The 24705-nt window shown below is 47.7% G+C and overlaps 1 protein-coding gene across 5 annotated transcripts in view; it reads right to left on the bottom strand.

Moving 5' to 3' along the window:
- Nucleotides 1-24705, bottom strand: part of dnm1l (dynamin 1-like) — a 92542-nt gene that overhangs the window by 67387 nt on the left and 450 nt on the right. For 2 of the 5 annotated variants that reach the window (XM_072484558.1, XM_072484556.1), the window contains exons 2-3: nucleotides 8378-8525; nucleotides 1579-1617 (exon numbers count right to left, since the gene is read on the bottom strand). In XM_072484558.1, the coding sequence (XP_072340659.1) occupies nucleotides 1579-1617; nucleotides 8378-8525 (187 nt within the window). The remainder of the gene's footprint in view (nucleotides 1-1578; nucleotides 1618-8377; nucleotides 8526-24705) is intronic. The other 3 variants (XM_072484557.1, XM_072484559.1, XM_072484560.1) reach the window with 2 other exon arrangements.

Here is a 24705-nt window from a genome sequence, read left to right as displayed (position 1 = left end):
ACCTTTTATGTAGTGCCTCGTGCGTCTCCGTCTTCACCACCAAGCCCTGTATCTCGTCTTCATTCTCGGCTGCCTTTGCTTTCACTCCACGGAGTTCCATCTCCTGGGTCTTTTGCATCTCCTTCAATCCCTCAATCGCCAGCAACATCGGCGCCAGCACCTCCTTCTTGAGCTCCTCCACACATCGGCGGAGGAACTCCTGCTGTTCCGGGCCCCATACCATCTGGGCTCCCTCAGCCGCCATCTTGCTACTCCCTTCTCTTCTCTGCCACTGCTCCAGAGGATCCTCCGCAATCTGGCCACTACTATCGCTTCTTTCCATCCACACCTGGGGGGACTCCTTCCTTTATCGCCTCACACTGAGTGTAGCCGTGAAAAATTTCCGTTGGGGCTCCCGATAAGAGCCCAAAAGTCCGTTAAAACGGGAGGTGCCGAAACGTGCGACTCAGCTGGTCATCGCCGCAACCGGACACCTTTTTCCTGCTTTAATACATCAATCTTAACATATTCTCATATTCCTACCCTATATATTTAATTTTCCTTTAAATGCATCCACTCTGATTCCTTTTTGTCATTTGTTTACATGAACATGCGGGCTAATGTTTGGGGTTTGGTGGGAGGATGGGATCGTTGTTATTGATATGGAGATTGACATATTTGTTACTGATTATTGTTTATTGTTAGTGGGTGTAAATTTGGGAGAAAATGTGACAAAGGAGGAGAATAAAAATATGTTTTTTTAAAATGCATCCACGCTGTTCGCCTCAAACACTATGTGATGGCAGATTTCACAATCTAACCACTCAAGAGATTTTTCCTGAATTACTGATTGGAATTATTTGTGACTTAATTTATTTATGGCCTAGTTTTGGACTCCCTACAAGTGCAAACATCTGCTCCACTGCATCACTTCATAATTGTAAAGTCCCCTAACAGGTCACCTATCAGGGTTCTCTTTACTAGGAGAAAAAAACCCTACCTGGTCATCCTTTCCTGACAGCTGTATCCTCTCAATTCTAATATTATCCTCGTCAATATTGTTTCTCCAGTACACATTAAAACATTATTCCTGTAAATACTACCGTAGACCTAGACAGTCCATGATGCACTCCAAGCCCTCAAAAATATGTTCTCTGCTTTTGAGCACAGAATGTTATGCTAATTATTTACATTTAAATCTTTGGATTTATGGCTATCACTGTACACAGAAAAATAACAAATAATATACTTCCAGGCTTCTGCAAATGCTTCTATGTTAGGAGTTGTACCAGGGGTGGTTCATTTTAATCGTCTTGTGATAAGATTTCCAGCATCATTGGGGACCTCTTAGACCACACAGAATAGCTGATGCAGGGACATTTCCATGTGGAAACTAAAGGCTAAAACCCCTTGATCCTCTTACCTAAAAAAGCCCAATTTTTAAATATTCACATCAACTACAATAAATTTCAGACAGGTTTCTATGTAATGCAAAACCCAAATGGTTACCATTTAAAGGTGTATAACTAAGAATGATCCAAAGCCATGCAGAGAACAGACACAATGCACAGAAACAAGTAAACAAGAAAAAGTGGAAACCTTTGTAAAGTTGCCCATAATTTTTCCACATGGCTGTGTCTGTAGTTAGAGAAACAGCAGAATAGTTAAGTGGGTGTCTGTTTATGAAATGTTTAGCTCAAATACTTTTTCTCTCATGCTAAATTGGAAAGACAGATACAATGGATGTTATACACACATTAGCCATAGGCGAAAAGAAAGATTTATGCAATCCAAGTTCCACCTGAAATACTTTGTAATATTTTGGTCATTTAAGACAGCGATAAAAAAATTTAAAATTGAGAACTTTGGTGGCAACAGCTTTCATTACTAGAGCAGCTCAACTGTAGAAAAACATCCCACGCAGTTTCACAGATGCATTATCAAACAAAATCTGATGACACGTAATAGGTCCAACAGAGGCAAGTTCAAAGGAGAATCTTAAAGGAGGAAAGAGAGGTGAAGGAGTGAATATGTTTACAGAGGAATTCAACATCCAACAACATATTTAGCATCCCAACAATTTTCAAATGATTGAAGATTTATTGATTTATTTAATGACAGTTACTAAGCCCTGCACATGTTGTAGACTAACTAGTTGTCTACCATCAGTCATTCCTATGCGTCAGTATCTGACAACTGACATTCTGGATCATGGTAGCAGGTAGGGAGTGAGAAACAACAGTCATGGTTGCAAATGAAGGGAGTAAGAAGAATTACTGGAGTCCAAGAAGGCAATGGATGGTTTGCAATCAATTGTGATATTAGTCATCGGCTCAAGGTTTTCAATATAATGAATGATGCATATGAATTGATCAATATGATGCAATGAATGATCATATAATTGTATATTCAAGTTATGATGTAATGTTAAATTCATGATGCAATGGGAGAACTTTAACATAATCATACTCTGAAAAATTAAAGCCTTATAAATCCAGGTGCTCCTTAATCAATTGGATGTGTAAACCCTTGCAGTATTCCTTTCTGATCTATTACCTAGTTCATCTACTTTGGAGGCAAAAGCTTGTTGCTTCTCAAGCTCATAGCTGCCACAGCAGAGATAGAAAAAGGAAAAATGTAGATACTGGGAATCTAGAAATGTCAAGGTACCAGCTTCACGTCTTTGTGAAAAGTCTGGACCTTATTCCTAAATAGATCAAACAAGCATGTTTGGAATGCATTGTCTCAGGTTCAACTTCCAGTCATCGTTGAGTTAACTAATCTCAGCTGAAGACTTCCGGTTGCGGCTATGCTGAGCTAAGTCGCACATTCGGCAGCTCCCGCCAGAAACGGACCTTTGGGCTCTTTTGAGGGGCCCCAACGGCAATTGTTCGACGGTGGGAAGGTGACAGTACGGTTCCCCCGGCACTGTATGGATTGGACCAGGAGTGGAGCGGTCAAGAAAGTGATTTTAGTGCAGCGAAAAGTGCGAGGGAGGAGAAGCAAGATGGCGGCGGGTGGAGACCAAGCAGCGTGGGCGCTATGGTCGCAGGAGTTCCTCAAACGCTGCTTTGCAGAGCTGAAGGTAGAACTGCTGGAGCCGATGAAGGCGTCGATCGACAAGCTGGTGGAGACCGAGAAGGCCCAAGGGGCGGCGATCCGGGAGGTGCGGCAAAAAGCCTCGGAGAACGAGGATGAGATCTTGGGCCTGGCGGTGAAGGTGGAGGCGCACGAGGCGCTGCACAAGAAGTGGCAAGAAAAATTTGAGGACATGGAGAATCTGTCGAGGAGGAAGAATCTCCGGATTCTGGGTCTCCCGGGGGGAGTGAGGGGTCTGATGCCGGGGCATTTGGGGTCACGATGCTCAATGCACTGATGGGCGTGGGAGCTTTCCCGAGGCCCCTGGAGCTGGACAGGGCTCATCGAGTCCTGGCGAGGAGGCCCAAGGCCCATGAGCCGCCAAGGGCGGTAATGGTGAGGTTTCACCGCTTTGTGGACAGGGAGTGTGTCCTGAGATGGGCCAAAAAAGGACAGAGCAGCAGGTGGGAGAACACAGAGATCCGAATATACCAGGACTGGAGCGCGGAGGTGGCCAAGAAGAGAGCCGGCTTCAACCGGGCTAAGGCGGTTCTACATCGGAAGGGGGTGAAGTTCGGGATGCTGCAGCCAGCGCGATTGTGGGTCACATTTCAGGATCGGTACCACTACTTCGAGACGCCGGAGGAGGCGTGGACCTTTATCCAAACTGAAAAGTTGGACTTGAACTGAGGGTTTGATGGGAGGGGGTGCCTGGGGGGGGTTACTGTGTTTTGGGGGATGTTGTTTTGTTTTCTTTGGTGCTGGGTGGGGTTGGGTGAAATGGTTCGATGTGGGGGCTGTGTGATGTGGGCATCGGTGTTGGAAGGAAGGGGGGGTTGGAGGCCCGGGGATGGGGAGTAGAGACAAGGCCGCAAAAAGGGAGCTGCGCCAGAGGGGGCAGGGCCAGCTTGGATGGAAAGCGCAGGAAAAATGGAAGGGGCAGTGCTTGAGAGGAGCACACACCAAATGCCAGGGGGAGGTGGAGGGATTCTCACACTGGGGGGTCGATGGAGTGGCGGGAGAGGCCGGGGTCAGCTGACTTACGGGAGTGCCATGAGGGGAGCAAAACGGCTAGAGGAGGATCTAGCGGGGGGGGGGGAGAGACGGGAGACTGGGTTGCTGCTGCATTGGCCAAAGTGGAGCTGGAGCTGGAGCTAGGAGGGGGAGTCGGGGCGGGGGTCCGCCGCCTGGGGGAATCGAGGGTGCAAGAGGCACGGGCATGTGGCTGGCCTAAAAAGGGAGATGGCAAGTCGGCGGGGGGGAGCCACCTGATCTGGCTGATAACTTGGAATGTGAGGGGCCTGAACGGGCCGGTGAAGAGGGCCCAGGTGTTCGCGCACCTAAAGGGACTGAAAGCTGATGTGAAGGTGGCAGATCAGGTTAGGCTGAGAAAGGGGTGGGTAGGGCAGGTCTTTCACTCGGGGTTGGACGTGAAGAATAGAGGGGTGGCGATTCTGGTGGGGAAGCGGGTGTCGTTTGAGGCGCTGAACATTGTGGCAGATAATGGAGGTCGGTACGTGATGGCGAGTGGTAGGTTGCAGGGGGTGCGGGTGGTATTGGTGAACGTATATGCCCCGAATTGGGATTTTCATCGTGAGTAGACCGCTAATCCCAAGAGTGGAGGGCACGGAATATTCGGCCATGGCTATTTCAGATAATGCCCCGCATTGGGTGGAGCTGGAGCTGGGGGAGGGGAGGGACCAGCGCCCGCTGTGGCACCTCAATGTGGGACTGTTGGCAGATGAGGTGGTGTGCAGGTGGATTCGGGGGTGTATCGAAGGATACTTAGAGGCCAATGACAATGGGGAGGTGCAGGTGAGGGTAGTCTGGGAGGCGTTGAAGGCGGTGGTCAGGGGAGAGCTAATCTCCATTAGGGCCCATAGGGAGAAGAGGAAGAGAGAGAGGGGAGAGGGGGAGAGACTGGTGGGGGATATATTAAGGGTGGACAGGAGCTATGCAGAGGCACCCGAGGAGGGACTACTTAGGGAGCGACGGAACCTCCAGACGGAATTCGACTTGCTGACTACTGGGAAAGCAGAGGCGCAGTGGAGGAAAGCACAGGGGGCGGTGTATGAGTATGGGGAGAAGACGAGTCGGATGCTGGCACATCAGCTTTGGAAGAGGGAGGCAGCGAGGGAGATTGGTGGAGTTAGGGATAAAGGGGGGAACACGGTGCGGAGTGTGGTGGGAATAAACAAGACATTCAGGGACTTCTATGAGGAGCTGTATAGTCTGTGCCCCCGACGGGGAGGGGGGGGGGGATGCGCCAATTTCTAGATCGGCTGAGGTTCCCGAGGGTGGAGGAAGAGCAGGTGGTTGGGCTGGGGACACGGATTGGGCTGGAGGAGCTGCTTAAGGGACTGGGGAGCATGCAGGCAGGGAAGACCCCGGGGCTTGATGGGTTCCTGGTAGAATTTTATAGGAAGTACGTGGACCTGCTGGGCCCGCTGCTAGTGAGGACTTTCAAAGAGGTGAGGGAGGGGGGGGAACCTTGCCCCGACAATGACCAGGGCGCTGATCTCTTTGATCTTGAAGCGGGACAAGGACCCATTACAGTGTGGATCGTACATGCCGATCTCGCTACTCAATGTCGACGCAAAGTTGCTGGCGAAGGTTCTGGCCACGAGAATTGAGGACTGTGTCCCGGGGGTGATTCATGAGGACCAGATGGGATTTGTGAAGGGTAGGCAGCTGAACACCAATGTGTGGCGGCTCCTTAATGTAATGATGACGCCTTCGGTGGAGGGGGAAGCGGAGGTAGTGGCGGCTATGGACGGGGAGAAGGCCTTCGATAGGGTGGAGTGGGAGTATCTTTGGGAGGTGCTGCGGAGGTTTGGGTTCGAGGCGGGGTTCATCAGTTGGGTCAGGCTACTAAATAAAGCCCCGGTGGCGAGTGTGGCTACGAACCGGCGGAGGTCGGAGTACTTTTGGCTGTACCGGGGGACGAGGCAGGGGTGTCCCCTGTCCCCCTTGTTGTTTGCACTGGCAATTGAGCCGCTGGCCATGGCATTGAGGGAGTCCAGGAACTGGAGGGAATTGGTTCAGGGGGGAGAGAACACCGGGTGTCACTGTATGCCGATGACCTGTTATTGTATGTTGTGGCCACAGTGGAGGGGATGGCGGAGGTCATGCAAATCCATAGGGAGTTTGGGGACTTTTCGGGGTATAAACTTAACGTGGGGAAGAGTGAGCTCTTTGTGGTGCACCCAGGAGACCAGGGAAGGGGGATAGATGAGCTTCCGCTGAAGAGGGCGGAAAGGAGCTTTCGGTACCTAGGGATCCAGGTAGCTAGGAGTTGGGGGGCCCTGCACAAGCTCAATTTGACGTGGTTGGTGGAGCAGATGGAGGAGAATTTTAAAAGATGGGATATGTTGCCACTCTCACTGGCGGGTAGGGTGCAGTCGGTTAAAATGACGCTCCTTCCGAGGTTTCTCTTCCCATTCTGATCCCTAAGGCCTTTTTTAAACGGGTAAGCAGGAGCATCATGGGATTTGTGTGGGCGAATAAGACCCCAAGGGTAAAAAGGGTTTTCCTGGAGGGTAGCAAGGACAGAGGAGGGCTGGCGTTGCCGAATCGATGTGGCTACTACTGGGCAGCCAATGTGGCGATGATCCGTAAGTGCGTAATGGAAGGGGAGGGGGCGGCGTGGAAGAGGCTAGAGATGGCGTCCTGTGTGGGCACGAGTCTGAGGGCACTGGTGGCGGCACTGTTGCCGCTCCCGCCGACAAGGTACACCACGAGTCCGGTGGTGGCAGCGACTCTGAAGATTTGGGGGCAGTGGAGGCGTCATAGGGGTGAGGTGGGAGCCTCGGTTTCGTCCCCGATTCGAGAGAACCATCAGTTCGTCCCGGGGAGGATGGATGGGGGGTTTCTGAGCTGGCATCGGGCAGGGATTAAAAGAATGGGGGACCTGTTCATTGATGGGACGTTTGCGAGTCTAGGGGTGCCGAAGGAGAAAATTGGGCTACCCCCGGGAAACGCTTTTAGGTATATGCAGGTGAGGGCGTTTGTGAAGTGGCAGGTGAGGGAATTCCCGCTGCTTCCAGCACGCAGGATTCAGGAAAGGGTGATCTCGGGGGTATGGGTTGGAGAAGGTAAGGTCTCGGCGATTTACCAGGAGCTGCAAGAAGAGTAGGAGACCTCGGTAGAGGAGCTAAAGGGCAAATAGGAGGAGGAGCTCGGGGAGGAGATAGATGAGGGTCTGTGGGCTGATGCCCTGAGTAGGATTAATTCTTCCTCCTCTTGCGCCTGGCTCAGCCTGATACAGTTTAAAGTTGTTCACAGAGCGCATATGACAGGGGCGAGGTTGAGTAGGTTCTTTGGGGTGGAGGACAGATGTGGGAGGTGCTCGGGGAGCCCAGCAAATCACGCCCATATGTTCTGGACGTGCCCGGCGCTGGATGGGTTTTGGAGGGGCTTTGCGAGGACTATGTCCAAGGTGGTGAACGTCCGGGTCAAGCCGGGCATTATTTGGGGTAGCGGACGAGCCGGGAGTGCAGGAGGCGAAAGAGGCCGGTATTCTGGCCTTTGCGTCCCTGGTAGCCCGGCGGAGGATTTTTCTTTTGGGCTGGCGTTTGGGTTAGGGTGGGGTGTTTCCCTATTTGTGTTTTTATTGTTATATGGGGGGTTATTGTAGTTTGGGGAAATTCTATGTACAATTCGTGCGGGTTGTGTTCTTATTTCTTTGTGTTTCTTTTTTCTGGGGGGGCGGGGGGGGGGGGGGTTTGTTGAAAATCTGTTGAAAATTTGAATAAAGATATATTTTTTTAAACTAATGTCAGCTGAAAGGTTTGTGATACTTGAATTACTTGACCATTCTCAACACCAAAGAAGTGCAGAAGCTGAAGTAATCAGTGGCATGACCATGCAGTTCAACATAGAATTTCATGGAAAAGGTTTATTTCTTTCAACTGATAATGTGCCCAAACTCGGCCTACATTGTAGAAATACTTATAATATACCTAACTTTATGATTCAATTTCAAGCAAACGAGGTAACTAACAAAATTTGAAATAACCCGCAGATCTCCAATGGCATTACCTTTAGTGAATCGGAGGATGTTGTTTATGTCATATAACTAATAGTATCAGTGGTAGGATATCTTTCAGACTCTTCAGTTATTTAGTTTCCAATCACAGCATACAGAAAGAGAAAACTGGAGTAAAACTACCAGGTGAGGTTTTGAACTTTTGAGAGTTTGGTGTTCAGCACAGCATAATCGTACAATGTTAGCATCATTATTCTCACATCTCTGTCCTAAGTCAACATGGGGAAAACTTCAGGCAAATTAATACAACACAAATTAGGGAAAAAAACATACCATCATCATCTCCAGCTGCTTTCCGCTGTTCCTCAGGGGAAATATTCACTAGCTGCAGAATCAATGGCCTTCGAGTGACAATACCGGTACCTCGGGGGAGCAAGTCTCTTCCCACCAGACTCTCCAGCACTGAGCTTTTTCCACTGCTCTGTCATGAATTGGAGAACAGAAACGGTTTGTTAAAAGTACAAAACACAAGATCACGGTGCACAGGATTTGCTCCAATTAACACTGGGAGAAACAAACGCTGTAGAAGCGACACGGTACTCCAACAGCATCATCTGACACTGTGATTTGAGACCAATTCCAGTGACAGAATTAACATCTCTTTCATTTGGTTTACTTCAGGCAGACAAAAAAAATTATGATGACTTGTGGGTATTAGCACAGCTGCAAAGTGGCAGGATCGAGGGAAACAAACACGGGGAGGTGATGCGTAGTGGTAATGTCACAGGAGAGGCCCAGGGACACGGCAGTAAATCTCATCATGGCAGCTGGTGGAAGTTAAATTCAATTAATAGATCCGGAAATAAAAAAGTCTCAGCAATGAAGACCTTTGTTGATTGTCATTAAAAAAACATCTGGTTTACTAATGTCATTTAGGGAAGGGAATCTAGCCTATATGACATGCCACAATGTCTAGCCTACATTTCACTCTAGACCACAGCAATGTGGCCAACTCTTAAATGCCCACTGAAATGGTCTAGCAAACTATTCAGTTCTGTCAAACTGCTACAGAAAAGGCAATAAAAAAACAAAACCAGACCCTAGGCACTAAAAATGATAACGGCAAACCCAGCAGTGTTGATTGACCCTGAAAAGTCCTCATTGCCAACATCTGGCAATTAACCCAAAATAGGGAGAGTTATAAAGCAACAGTGGCAGCATGGGATATACAGTCAGGGGGAAGTTGCTCCAGGTGTCCAACATGGACTCCAGGCCCTACGGCATCTCACGGCATCAGGTCAATCATGGTCAAGGAAACCTCCTGCTCTTCACCCCTCCCAGTCCACTCAACTGATGAATCAACACTCCTCTGTGTTGAAAACTACTTAAGAGGAAGCACCGAGGTTGGCATGGGCACAGAATGTGGGTCAGTACTACCACCATTTACGGAGTTGACAAAATCCTAAAGGACATAGCTGCTAGATTGGATCTGCGGCATGTGCTGAGGGAGCCAACAAGGGGTGAAACCTACCTGACCCTGACCTCACCAATGTACATGTCACAGATGCATCTGTTTGTTCATGACAGAATCGTAGGAGTAACTGCCACAGTCCTCGTGGAGGCAAAGTACCATCTTCACTTACAAGGCAATTGCACCCGCCATTCTCTTTTTTTTGGTTTGCAATAAGTATTTTAGTTTAGACAAGTAGGCACCAGAGATCACAACATAACCCAATAGTGAAGAGCATTATTTCAGCGATCAGCTGGTATCACAATCTAGCTTTAAAAATCCATTATTTTTCCAGAATGCAATTTCATTCTAATTCACATCAAAATGCAAAAATGGTAAATTTCTTCCAGATAGCAATTTTGAATCATGACACAGAAGTTTAATGCGCGAGAAGGTACAACACTGAAGCCTGCATTCTCCAAATATTATGCTCTTCTGCGCGAATATAAAAATAAGACGTACACTTTTCACAGTTCATGTAATTTTACACCAAAGTTTGGTTTATATCACAAAAGGGGAGTCATTCTCAGTAGATGCAAGTACTTATTTTCAAAATGCGACCTCAGATACTAAAATAAACTGTAAAAAGCCGTGGGCACAACTTCTGAGAATAACCACGTTGACTGTCATTTTTCACTCAGTGTGGCCCCGGACTTTACCAAATACAGCCCCCCCAAAAATAAAATCTGGTGCCCAGTAACCCCACAAAACCAAACCACAAACCAGGGGCTGGGACTCAGCATATGAACTCTCACAGTACAGGAAAACCTCTGTTCTACAGCGGGAATGTGAGGTATCAGTTACTCAAATATGCCAGTTAACTAAGATGTAAGATGGTTTCTGTGCTCTTATCCAATCAGAAAGCTCCAGGGTGATCACACAAATGTTGATATATTGCAAGATGTGCGACAGTGCACAAACTGAGTGAGTGGCGCTAAGGGGAGACGTTGCTGCAAAACAGTGAATGGCTGAGACCGGAGCGGGACAGGTCGCCAATAGCAACTATGGGGAGTTTGAAAACGCCAGTTAAAAATAGATTCAACAGTCCCGATCACAGAATACCAGTTAATAGTGAATTCCAGTTGGTATTGTGCCAGATAACAGAAATTTGACTGTAGGAGTAGTAAATAACTAGTTCACTTGGAAAAAGTTTTTGGGGCCTTGGATGGTGAGAAGGCAAGAGGTGAAAGAACAGGTTTAGCATCTCCTGCACTTGCATGGGAAAGGAGGCAGTGTTAGGCGGGATTGGGGAGTGGTTCAGGGTGTCACGGAGGAACCGGTCTCTTTAGAATGCTGAAGTGGAGGCAGGGTAAGGTGTGTTTGGTGATGGTATAACACAGGAGCTGGCAAAAAAGGCAAAGGATGATTTGTTTCTGGTGAGGTGGAAGGTGAGAACAAGGGAGACTCTGGGAGGGAGGGGGCAGGATGAGAACAGAAGTGTGCAAAATGGACACTGGTTAGGCCAGCATTTATTGCCCATCCCCAATTGCCCACAGAAGGTGGTGGTCAGCTGCATTCTTGGGCTGCTGCAGTCCCAGAGATGTAGGTACACCCCACAGTGCTGTCAAGGAGAGAGAGTTCCAGGATTTTGCCCCAGCGACAGAGAAGGAACGGCGATATGTTTCCTTCAGGATCATGGTTGACTTGAATGGAGCCTCCAGCTGGTGAGGTTCCCAGGTATCTGCTGCTCATGCCCTTCTAGATGGTAGTTGGGTTTGGAAGGTGTTGCCTCAGGAATCTTGGCGAGGTACTGCATCTTGTAGATGGTACGCACGGCTGCCACTGTTCGGTGGTGGTGGAGGGATTGAATGTTTGTGGAAGGGGGAACAATCAAGCGGGCTGCTTTGTCCTGGATGGTTTCGAGCTTCTACAGTGTTATAGGAGCTGTACTTATCCAGGCAAGTGGAGAATATTTCATTACACTCCTGACTCGTGCCTTGCAGATGGTGGAGAGTATTAATGTGGCTAGTCCAGTTCATTTCCTGATCAATGGAAACCCCCAGGATATTGATTGTGGGGGATATCACGATGTTAATGCCATTGAATGTCATGGAATGATGGTTAGATTATCTCTTCTTGGAGATGGTCATTGCCTGGCATTATGTGGCGCGAATGTAATTTGCCACTTGTCAGTCCAGGCTTGGTCAGGTCTTGCTACATGTGGACATGGCTGTTTCATTATCCGAGTTGTGAATGGCGCTGAACATTTTGCAGTCATCCGTGAACATCCCCACTTCTGACCTTATGATGGAAGGGAGTTCATTGATAAAGCAGCTAAAGATGATTGGGCCTAGGACACTACCTGAGGAACTCCTGCAGCTTGAGCTGAGATGATTGACCTTTAACCATCACAACCATCTTCCAATGTGACTCCAACCAACAGAGACTTTCCCCCCGTTTCCCATCGACTGCAGTGACTTCTTGATGCCATACTCGGTCAAATACAGCCTTGCTATCAGGCCCCCACCATCACCCTCGGCGGCTCAGTCCCCTGTGACATTCTCATTAGCACCCTGTGTGCTCGATCCACTTCCAAGGGCCGCGAAAATGCCCCCCTCCCAGCAGCTTCCCCAACATTCACACCACATACGTGCCGGCGCCCGCTCCCTCACTGCCCTCCGGCAGTCCTCAAGTTCTGCCCGTGGGACCGGTTCTCCAAGTCCTCCAACTTTCTCCTGCAGCCGCCTTTGATGATTCCGCATCACGCCCATCTCAGCTGCCATCAGGGCAAGCTGCTCCTTGTGCTTCCCCACCGCCTCCTCCACCTTCTGGATCGCCTGGCCCTGGTCCTCCAACCTCCTCTCCATGTAGTCAATCCCCGCCTTTATCGGGTCCACCACCCTGGCCAGGTCCTCCAAATTCTCTTTCCTCTGCTGGATGAACTTCTCATTCAGGAAGCCCACCAGCTGCTCCGTCGACCACCGAGCGGATAGGATCGGTCCCTGATCCTCCGCCATCTTCACCTGTGTCGCAACTTTCACCGCCTGTTCCTTTCTTTTTTGACCACTTCTGGTCCACAAATCCATGCAGTGGTGGGAAACTCTCTCCCTCCACCCCTCCTGCTCCTTTGTCAGTCACACAATGCACCCGTTAGCCGGGGAAGAGGTCCAAAAATGCCACCATGAGCGGGAGTCAACAAATGTGTGACTACTCACACCATGGCCACCACCGGAAGTCCATGGGATCTTTTACAGCCACCTAAGCAGGCAGATGAGGCCTCGGTTTAATGTCTCATCTGAAAGTCAGTCCACTACACCATCAATACTGTTCTCACTATTAACCTTGATTTTTCTGCACAAGTCCTGGACTGGGACTTGTTGCTAACTTTTGGTTGGTTCAATTGGCTGTTTTATAACCTTTGCTCTAGAGTCGCCAGGTATCTTTATGATACCCCCACGAGGTTCAAGTTCGAGTAATGATCAATTACTAATTGGTGTATTGAGTTATTGATCATTACTAGCTAGGAGCGCCTATCTCGTAGCGAGCGTTGACTTGAAACTTACGTTCTTTGGAGGCAGCTGGACAGGTCACTGTCAAGGGTTGGTTCGCGTTGCTGAGTGACCCTGTCAAGAAGGACGATTTGAACTTGGGGGCTTTACTTTATAGTCCCATGGGGTTTCCCGCCTTTCGTGGCAGACCCCGTACCTGGTTTCAAGTGACTGGACTTCGTTCCAATCACTTGGTTCGATTTCTCCAATACTGGATGATCGTTCCATGATCGTTGGGCGGTCTTTAAGTGTCCATTAACCTCTTTTGCGTTGGCCCCTGCTGGCGCCGAGGAGTCTGGCTTGGCCTCATTTACCTCAAATATTTTGATTGTTCCCGGGGATCGCTCATTACTATGTAGATGGCTGCTACATTACTATGCAGATGGCTGCTTGTATTGTGCTGTCTGGGCTTTTGCAGTCTAATACACAGTAAACTTGCACCTGCTAGTTTTTGCCTGTGTTGGCTGAATTTCCCTTCAGCCTCTGCTGTTCTCCATTTTAAGTCAGGAAGTGGCCAACTCGGGTGGCTACAGACTTGAATCTGAAACCTCACGATCCAGAAACAAGGGTGTTACCAACTGGGTCACATAGGAATATAAATCAAGCCAGGAGAAAGTGGTGCTCTTTGTAATAGAGTAAAGAATTTGAAGATGAGATTTGATGGAAGTCTTATAAAGTGTTAAGTGGGAATGAACTATTTCCATTGGTCGCTGAAGTGGTAACTAGTGGATATATGAATGCCATCAGAAATACAACTAGAAGGAAATACATAAATACTCTTAAAAGGAAGTGAATACATATTTTAAAAACGGGAAGTTTAAAACAATATGAGTGAAAGGGACATTGAGTTGACTAGGTGCAATGGCCTCTATCCTCAACAACATATTCTGTGATCCTTAACTCATTGTTGCTGAATGTGAGCAAAAGGCGACAGCAACAGTTAGATTGTCTTGGTATTATGGCATCCCCTTAGAGGGATATCCAACCATGCACTCACAGCAGCACTATAATGTGGAGGGCAGCACGGTAGCACAATGGTTAGCACTGTGGCAGGGGGCAGCACTGACATTCGAACTCAGCATCTGCTGTTCACAAGAGTGGCGCTTTAACCATCTGAGCCATAGCGCCCATCCACCAGAGAATCTTTAGAGCTCCATTTCTGAGAGGCTGCTAGTCAGATGGTATACAGTAGAGTGAGATTATGCAGTTCAGCAAGAGGGCTGTGTCACATGGCTTCCTATCTCTCCGCCTGGCCTTTGATAAGGTTATTGCAGCACGATAGCACAGTGGTTAGCACAGTTGCTTCACAGCACCAGGGTCCCAGGTTCGATTCCCGGCTTGGGTCACTGTCTGTGCGGAGTTTGCACGTTCTCCCTGTCTTTCCTCCGGGTGCTCCAGTTTCCTCCCACAAGTAACGAAAGAGGTGCTTGTTAGGTGAATTGGGCATTCTGAATTCTCCCCGTGTACCCAAACAGGCGCCGGAATGTGGCGACTAGGGGCTTTTCACAATAACTCATTGCAGTGTTAATGTAAGCCTACTTGTGACAATAAAGATTATTGTTATTATATGCTCATAGAAAAGAAAAAACATCCCACTATTATAGAAATGTGGGCAAATGGCAAGCAGTGAGGTTGGAAACTGAGATTCCTTACTAAAATTATGTATATTCCAAAACACAAGAGTAATTGCAAAGTGAACATGTTCAGATGTGACTATGAAAGTAACAATTAAATTATTTTCTGATTAATCATCTTACTCTATGTATTACAACAAAGTCAATATATTATCAATTCAGTAATGCTGAACACTAGAGATGATACTTGCAGCTTGGACTGGAGTACTTCTGATCACATAGATAGGGCATTCAGCCCATCAAATCCGCTCCGCCATTCAACTAGATCATGGCTGACCTGAACTTCAGCTCCATATAGCAACCTTTGCCGCATATCCTTTAACACACTTGTATGACAAAATTGTATCTCACTTTTTAAAACTCCAATCATCCCAGTTTCTGCTGTCTTTCAAACAAAAGGGTTCCAGATTTCCTCTACTATGTGTGCAAAAGAAATTATTCCAGTCTGTAAATTGTTGAAAATACCTCTCAAAAAAAAATTTCCTCAGGGAGTGGCACTTATACAAACTGAGAGGCACAATGACAGATATTGTCATTACAAATAACTAAATCGATCTTGTTATAGTTCTTTTTTTACCATCCTTCCATCAGATTGGGTAATACAAACACCCCAAAACTCAGAGCACACAATAGCAATGGGATTTGCCCTTTCCAAATCACCAGGAGCAACAGCAGGATGGAGAACCAATGCCTTCCCAAACAGATCAAATCAAGATCAGAGCAAGTTGCATTCCATGAACCCTCGAGTAAGTACAGTAGCTATTCCAATACTGCTATGACCCTGGCATCTCATAATGAGGAAAATTTCCCTCCTCTGCATCACGGACAATAAAATAGGATAAATGTAGCTCAGTCAATACCACCCCATCAACCTCTTCCGGGCGATGAATAAGGTAATGGAAGGAGTCATCAATAGTGCCACATGTATGTACTACTGTGCTAACATGTTTACCAATGTTCATAGAAACATAGAAAACAGGAGCAGGAAAAGGTCCAGGTACTTGTGGATTCAGGTGATGAGGGAATGGGCTACAATGCACAAGAGGTATTTGGCAACGTTGATGGAGGAGATTAGGGGGGATTTTAAGAGCTAGGACACACTACACCCGTCATCGGCAGGGAGGATGCAGGTTGTGAAAATGAATGTGCTGCCAAGGTTCCTTTATGTTTTCCAGACCTGCCCAATCTTTCTCCTGAAGACGTTCTTTGGAAATTTGAGACAGTGATTTCAGAGTTTATATGGGCGAAGGCAGTGCTGAGGGTAAAGAGGTACTACAGAGGTAGAAAGAGGGGGGGGGGGGGGGGGGCAGGGGTTGGCTCCCCTTAACCTGCTACATTATTATTGGGCAGCGAACGTGGAGAAGGTGAAACGATGGTGGTAGTGGGTTGGGGGGGGGGCAAGAGAGAGAGAGAGAGCACGCACGGGGGGGGGGGTAGCAGACTGGATTAGGAGATGGAGGAGGAGACCTGTAGAGGATCCAGTCTTCCAGTCTGAGGGCCATGTTGACGGCTCCGCTGCTGTTAGCTCCGGGGAAGTATACGGGGAGTCCGGTGGTACAGTCGATGGTCAGGGTGTGGAATCAGCTGAGGAGACACTGTAAATTGGAGGGGATGTCGATGCTACTGTGCGGGAACAATAGGTTTAAGTCAGGGGAGATAGATGAGATGTACGGGAAGTGGGGCTGGAGAGGGTGAGGGGCTGGAAAGGGTGAGGGGCTTGTGTCTGGAAAGGCATTTTGTGGGATTGGACGAGTTGCAGGAGAGGTTTGAGTTGCCAAGGGGGGAGTGAATTTGGGCATATGCAGGTGCGGGACTTTGCAAGAAAGGAGGGCGTTTCCCTAGTTGCGGGGTATACCTTAGAGCAATTGCTGCTCCCGGACGAATCGGGAGTGGGTAGGATTGGGGATATACATGGGTGGTTGGGAGAGGCACAAACGTTGAGGATCAAGTGCAAGTGGGAGGAGGAGTTCGGGGAAAATTGACTGTGGTCAGTGGTATGAGGCGATGCATAGGGTGAATTTAACCTCCTCTTGCGCGCGGATGAGCTTGATTCGATTCAAGGTAGTGCATAGGGTACATCTAGTTCGGGCAAGGACAAGTGGGTTCTTCCAAGGGGTGGCCGACGAGAAGTCTGGGCGAGGGCCGACGAATCATGTGCACATGTTCTGGGGTTGTGAGAAACTGGAGAGGTATTGGGAAGCGTTTTCCAAAATTGTGGGAGTGGAGGTCAGGCCGGACCCAAATGGTGGTGATCTTTGGGGTATCGGAAATGCTGGAGCCGATAGAAAGGAAGGGGGCCGACGTCCTGGCCTTCGCTTCTCTAATTGCCTGAAGGATCTTGCTGAATTGGATGTTGATTACACCACCGGGGATGGTGGCCTGGCTTGGGGACCTGTATGACTCTCTATGGTTGGAAAAGATCAAATTTGAATTGCGGGGTTGGAGGAGAGCTTTGAGACACCGTGGGGGTTGTTCATGATGTTTGAGGGACTGTTCGTCGAGTGGGATGGGGGGGGGTAAGGAAAGAGGGTAGGGGGTAAAAATTGTACAAACTGTGGATTGTGAGGTTGTTGAGTGTGTTTTTGTGTATGTTACTGTGGTTTTTTTACACGTTTGTCATCAAATACATTAAAAAAAGGAAAAAAGGAGGCCATTCAGCCCTTCAAGCCTACTCCGCCATTCATTATGATCACAGCTGATCATCCAACTCAAGAGTCTAATCCCACCTTCCCCATATCCTTTGATCCCCTTCACCCCAAGTGCTATATCTAACTGCTTCTTGAAAATATGCAATGTTTTGGCATCAACTACTTCCTGCGGTAACGAATTCCACAGGCTCACCACTCTCTGGGTGAAGAACTTTCTCCTCGTCAGTTTCAGTTCTGACAGAACCAGTCAGTTCTAGCCCTCGTCACAGCCTGGACCCACACAAGATGAATGAACCGACGAAACCAAGGAGCCTGACCAAAAGTAAAACCAATGGGGGTCAAACCCTTGAATGGTGAGAGTCATATTTGAAGATGAGTCTGTTACAGGAAGTAAATCAACAAGACACCGCTGGGAAGTTCTTCACAGTACTGCCCTTGGTCAATTAATTAATTCATGGCCTGTCCTTCTAAGATAATGACTGAGGCTGAAACTTCCACAATGTTCAGCTCCTCTTATCATTTCCTTCAACAACGAAGCAACCATATTGATCTGCAGCCAGATATTAACAACATCTACACTTTGGTTGTCAAATGTTAGATAACATTCGCAATCATCTAAATACTAGAAAATGGACTGCATTAATGTAAGATTTTAGATTTAGCTTTATTGTCACATGGATTGGATTGGGTGGACAGTGAGAGCCTTTTTCCTCGGATGGTGATGTCTAGCACGAGGGGACATACCTTTAAATTGAGGGGAGATAGATTTAAGACAGATGACAGAGGTATGTTCTTTACTCAGAGAGTAGTAAGGGCGTGGAATGCCCTGCCTGCAACAGTAGTGGACTCGCCAACACTAAGGGCATTCAAATGGTCATTGGATAGACATATGGACGATAAGGGAATAGTGTAGATGGGCTTTAGATTGGTTTCACAGGTCGGCGCAACATCGAGGGCCGAAGGGCCTGTACTGCGCTGTAATGTTCTATGTTCTACCGAGGTACAGTGAAAAGTATTGTTTTGCGTACAGTCCAGACAGATCATTCCATACGTGAAAAAAAAACATAGGACATACATAAATACACAATGTAAATACATGGGCACAGGCAACGTGTGAGCATATGGAGTGCAGTACTACTCAGTTAGAGAAGATACGTAGAGAGATCAGTTCAGTCCTTAAGGGGAGTCTGGTAACAGCGGGGAAGAAGCTGTTTTTGGATCTGTTAGTGCGTGTTCTCAGACTTTTGTATCTTCTGCCTGATGGAAGAGGTTGGAAGAGAGAATAACCCGGGTGGGAGGGGCCTTTGATTATGCTGTCCGCTTTGCCCAGGCATTGGGAGGTGTAGACAGAGTGAATAGATGAGAGGTGGGTTCCTGTGGACTGGGTTGTGTTCACGACTCTGTAGTTTCGTATGACCTTGGGCTGAGCAGTTGCCATACCAGACTGTGATGCAGCCAGATAGGATGCTATCTATGGTATATTTGTAAAAATTGATAAGAGTCAATGGGGACATGCTGAATTTCCTTAGTTTCCTGAGGAAATATAGGTGCTGTTGTGCTATCTTGGTCGTAGCTTCGAGGTGGTGTGTACACCTAGGAACTTGAAGCTGTCAACCACCTCCATCTCAACACCATTGATGCAGATAGGGGTGTGAACGACACTTCACTTCCTGAAGTCAATGACCAGCTCCTTAGATTTGCTGGCATTGAGGAAGATATTGTCATTGCACCACGCCACTAGGTTCTTTATCTCCCTCACTGGAGGATCTCGGCAACAAGGACTCCTACGTCATACTCCTATTCATTGATTACAGCTCCACCTTCAAAACCGTAATCCCAGCCAAGCTCATATCAAAACTCCAAAACCTAAGACTTGGCTCCTCCTTCTGCAACTGGATTCTCGACTTCCTGACCCATAACCACAATCAGTAAGGATAATAAACAACACCGCCTCCACAGTAGTCCTCAATATCGGGATCCCGCACGGCCATGCACTTAGCCCCCTACCATATTCCCTATACACACACACGACTGTGTGGCAACATTTGGCTCCAACTCCATTTACAAGTTTGCTGATGACACAACCGAAGTGGGTCGGATCTCAAACAACAATGATTCAGAATACAGGAGGGAGATAGAGCCATTTCTTTCATCGATGTTGCTGGACCTGGTGAGTGTTTCAGCATTCTCTTTTATTTCAAAAACCTATCATCTCTCAGACCTTAAATAGCACCATTGGCAGATCCCTCACCATTCATGTCACTCTCAAACAAAAGCTTAATGACCAACCATATCAGGAAACAGGCAAAGGCTGGGTACTGTGATAAGTGGCTCAGCACTCGAGCCCTCAAAACGTCTCCAACTACAAGGTTCAAATCACAATTGTGATATGGAATGTTCAATGTTTGACTGGAGTGGAGCCACAGTTAAGGAGTTCAATGGTAGCCAGGACAAAGCAGTTGTTGATCAGTGTCCCACTTGCCCACTGGAAACATCCATCTCTATCCTGTGCATTGAGTCTGTGATAATCTACAAGATGCGCTGTAGCAATTTATCAGGACGACTTCAACAGCAGCTCCCCTGCCAAAGATTCTCCAATTCAGAAAGATAATTAAAGCTTTGTCGTGGGAAGACAATTACCGCTATGTTCCACTCACCATCTCAGTTTATATCCTGGAATTCTCACAATTAACATTCTCACAGTACTATCAACTTAAGGGGCTGCAAAAGTTCCAGTAAACAACCAGTCACTACCTTCTCAGGTCAACATTAACAACTTGTAGTTATTTATTTTTTTAAATCTTTGTATTGGTATTTTCAAAATTGTATACATTGCTGTTCATTTTCATTTATTGTACAGTACCCAAAGGCTTCTTCTTAGGTTTCTTTATTTACAGTCTGTCACCGTCTAGCTCAGCGTACAATCCATTCTACCCTGCAGCGCCCCCCCCCCCCCCCCCCCCTCCAGCTCCCCTCTCCCTGACCCCCCTCCCTCCCTTCCCCCCTTCTTCACTGCTGCCCCCCATTCTTTCTTTCTTGCTGGGTTTTGCTACCTCACGTTGCTCTCCCCCCCCCCCCCCCCCACCACATATTTATTTATGTGTTGGCCACAAACAGGTCATGGAACAGTCGGCTCAATGGCTCCCATGTTTTGTGGAAGCCCTCTTCCGACCCACGGATGGTGAATTTGATTTTCTCCATTTGGAGAAATTCCGATAGGTTGGACAGTAAGTCTGTAGCTTTAGGTGGTGCTGCTGATCGCCAACCGAGCAGGATTCTATAGCGGGCGATCAGGGAGGCAATGGCAAGGGCACCTGTCCTCCTCCCCATGAAGAGATCCAGCTGGTCTGATACCACGAAGACCGCCACTTTCATGCATGGCTCCACCCTCAACCCCACCACTTTGTACATTGCCTCGAAGAAGGCTGTCCAGTACCCAGCAAGCCTGGGACAAGTCCAGAATACGTGGGAATGGTTGGCCGGGCCTCCTTGGCACCGTTCACATCTATCCTCCAATTCTGGAAGAACCTCTCATTCGGGTTCTGGTCAAGTGGGCTCCATGTACCACTTTTAGCTGCGTTAGGTTGAGCCTCGTGCATGTTGAGATAGAGTTGACCCTGTGCAGTGCTTCGCTCCAGAATCCCCAACCTATTTCAAACCCCAAGTCTTCCTCCCATTTCCTCGTCATGTCCAGTTTGGTGTCAGCCCTGTCTAGCAGTCGTTTGTACACATCACTACAGTTCCCTCTGCCTAGGATGTCTGCGCCCAGCAGCTCTTCTAATAGTGTCTATCGTGGTGGTCACGGGTATGTCCTTGTCTCCTTCCGTATGAAGTTTTTAAACCTGCAGATATCTGAGTTTCTTGCCTTTTAGGTAGTTGGAATCTCTGCGTCAATTCTTCCAGTGTTGTGACCCTACCATCAGTGTCTAGGTCCCTGACCGTCAATGTCTCCCCATCCTGTCTCCACCTTTTGAAGGTGGCGTCAGTGAATGCTGGTGTGAACCTGAGGTTATTGCAGATGGGGGCTTTAATGGACATTTCAGTCAGTCCGAATTGCTGCCGTAGTTGGTTCCATGTCTGGAGGGTGGCTATCACCACTGGGCTGCTGGAGTGTTTGGGGATGGGAGTGCCGCCGTGGCGAGGTCCTGGAGAGAGGTCCCCCTGCAGGAGGCCTCCTCCGCGTGCACCCACTCGGCCTCTGGCTCCTTTGTCATCCCATCACTCTTTCCACTGTCGCTGCCTAGTGGTAAAATTGTAGGTTTAGGATAAGGCTAGCCCTCCCCTGGACTTTGTTTTCTGTAGGACCTTCTTTGTGATCCCAGCATTATTTCCCCCCCATACAAACGCCATGATTAATTTGTCCAGTGAGTTGAAAAAGGCCTTGGGGATATAGATCGGGATGGATCTTAGTCGGAAGAGGCATCTGGGCAATACATTCATTTTCATCATCTGTACTCTCCCTGCCATGGAGAGTGGGAGTGTGTTCCACCTCTGCAGGTCCTTTTTGACTTCCTCTGTCAGACTGGTCACGTTCCATTTGTGGATCCCCGTCCAGTCATGAGCGATTTGGATCCTCAGGTAGCGGAATTTGTGTCAGGCTTGTTTGAACGGCAATCCCACCAGTGCTGCCCCTCTCCTTTGCTGGTTTACTAGGAAAATCTCACTTTTGCTCATGTTGACTTTCAGGAGCGTGACGATTCCTTCCATGTTGCATTGTGGGTCCAAGATGTAGAGGACCAGGTCATCCACGTAAAGCGAGATTCTATGCTCTCTGCCAACTCTTTGGATTCCCCCTACAGTTCTGTGCTGTTCTGAGAGCGATCGCTAATGCTTTGATCGCTAGGGCGAACAGCAGCGGCGACAGCGGGGATCTCTGCCTGGTGCCCCTGTGCAGCTGGAAGTACTGGGAGCTGGTGTTGTTTGTCCATATACTTGCCATGGGAGCACTGTACAGGAATTTCACCCATGAGGTGAATCCTTTTCCGAGCCCGAACCGCTCCAGCATCTCTATAAGGTACTTCCACTCGACTCTGTCGAAGGCCTTTTCTGCGTCCAGGGAGATGATCATCTCAGGTGCTCTGTCCCCGGATGGGGTCATGATCACATTTAGCAGGTGCCTGATGTTCGATGTTAGCTGTCTACCTTTAACAACTTGTATTCATGTCGCACCTTTAAATTAGTAAAAACACTCCAGGAGTGTTATCAATCAAAATTTCATAAGATGATGATAGGAGGAGAACCATCTCGGGTTCTGTCATTCAAGAAGAACATGGCTGATCCGATTCTAGTCTTAACTCAACTTTCCTGCTAGCTCTCCATAACCCATGACTCTTTTATCGATTAAAAACATGTCTTGTTAAAATTATCAATAACTCGGTCTCCAATGCTCTTTAGGGAAGAGAAGTCCAAACACTAATGATCCTTTGAGAGATTCCCCCTTATCTTCGTCTTAAATGGGAGATCTCTAATTTTGAAACAGTGCTCCAAGTTCTAGACTCTCCCATGAGAGGAAACATTCTCGTGGTATCGACACTGCCAAGCCCCCCTCACCCTACCCCCAGTAAGATGACCCTCTCATTCCTCTAAACTCCAGTGACTATCGGCCCATCCTGGTCAGCCTTTCCTCGAAAGAGGACTCCTTCATCCCAGGAGTTAGCCGAGTGAATCTTCTCTGAACTTCTCCCAATGCAAGTATATCCCTCCTTCGGTAAAGGCGGCCTGGGGCAGCGCGGTGGTGCAGTGGTTAGCACTGCTGCCTCACGGTGCCGAGGACCCGCGTTCAATCCCGGCTCCAGGTCACTATCCATGTGGAATTTGCATTCTCCCCGTGTCTACGTGGGTCTCACCTCCACAACCCAAAATGATGTGCAGGGTAGGTGAAATGGACACGCTAAATTGCCTCTTAATTAGAAAAGAAGAATTGGGTACTCTAATTTTTTTTTAAAAGTAAAGGAGACCAAAACAAGACACAGCACTCCAGGTGTGGTCTCACCAATACCCTGTACATCTGCAGCAAGACATCCCTACTGTTATACTGCATCTGCCTTGCAGTAAAGACCAACATGCCATTTGTCTTCCTAATTCATTGTTGTACCTGTAGGCTCATCTTTTGTGATTCATGCACTAGGACAGTCTTCTGCAGTCCTGCCAAAGTGGACCTCATATTTTTCGACATCACATTCCATCTGACAATTTTTTGCCCACTCACTCAACCTATCTATATCCCTCTTCAAACTTTGCTTCCTCCTCACTACTTGCTTTCCTAAGAAAAACACCATCTCTCCTTTTATTTTGAGTTCTCAAAAGATATATTATTCAAGCTTTCCTCTCGCACATCTATATAAAATCATAGAATCTACAGCACGGAGACAACCCATTCAGCCCAAACTGGTCCATGCCAACCAAAAAAGCCCATCTAAGCTAACCCCATTTGCCTGCATTTGACTCATATCTCTCTAAACCTTTCCACCCATGTATCTGTCCAAATGGCTTATACAATCTATATGCTGACAGGCGTTAATCATAAGAAACAATCTGGAGTATGGTGACATCTGGTTCTATTTTTCCACCATTTTGCTCAACCCTACAATCATTTCTCTTTCTATCTAGTGTTAGATGAATCCCAACATCCTTCAACTAAACTTTGGAAAGACCAAAGTCAGGCATTTTGGTTTGTCATAAACTGTTTCTTTCTCACTGATTGCAATCCTGTCTCTAGTGTGAATGGCCTCCTTCATCACTGTAGGGATTCTATGATTCAATCATTCCAGCAAAATAAGTGTTTGATCTTGAACTGCACTTCAAAAACTAAATCCCCAAATTACTTATACTTCTGCAATATTGCCCATTTCCAGCCTGATCTCATTCAACTCTCAACTTATTCCTTATCTGTATTGTCACCACCAAATTTGATTGTGCCAATGTTATCTTTTTTCCTCCCTCCATTGTCCACATTCCAGAAACTCGCCATGTTCCATCAATCATCCTCTCCATAACGGTGGTTTCCTAGTCTCAAAAGCGATAGATCTATTTTTGCTTCCTCACTCTATACCCCTGCAATCTGACCCCCTCTCCTTCATTTAACCTTCTGTCCTCTCCATCGATGGCAGGTCCTTCAACCAACTCAGTCCTAACTTTTGATGCCCCCCCCCCCCCCTTTAGAAACCCCCTCAAAATCCAAACAACCTTCAGTGACCTCTCCTGAACTCTGTAACATAGTTTCAGCTCCTCCAGTTTGTCCTCGTCCTTTGCCGAAGGCCTTGGGACGTTTTGTACCCGAATCATCATCACACAATGCAGGCACACTGGTGTCATTAAGACACCGTAAAGCTAAATTTAAACCGAAGACCCGACAATATCTGAAATTAAAAACGATCAATGC

This window comes from Scyliorhinus torazame, chromosome 19 (genome assembly GCF_047496885.1).
Source record: "Scyliorhinus torazame isolate Kashiwa2021f chromosome 19, sScyTor2.1, whole genome shotgun sequence".
NCBI classification, from domain to species: Eukaryota; Metazoa; Chordata; class Chondrichthyes; order Carcharhiniformes; family Scyliorhinidae; genus Scyliorhinus; species Scyliorhinus torazame.
The sequence above is the reverse complement of the archived record's forward strand: the minus strand, read 5'-3'. Positions and strand labels throughout refer to the sequence as shown.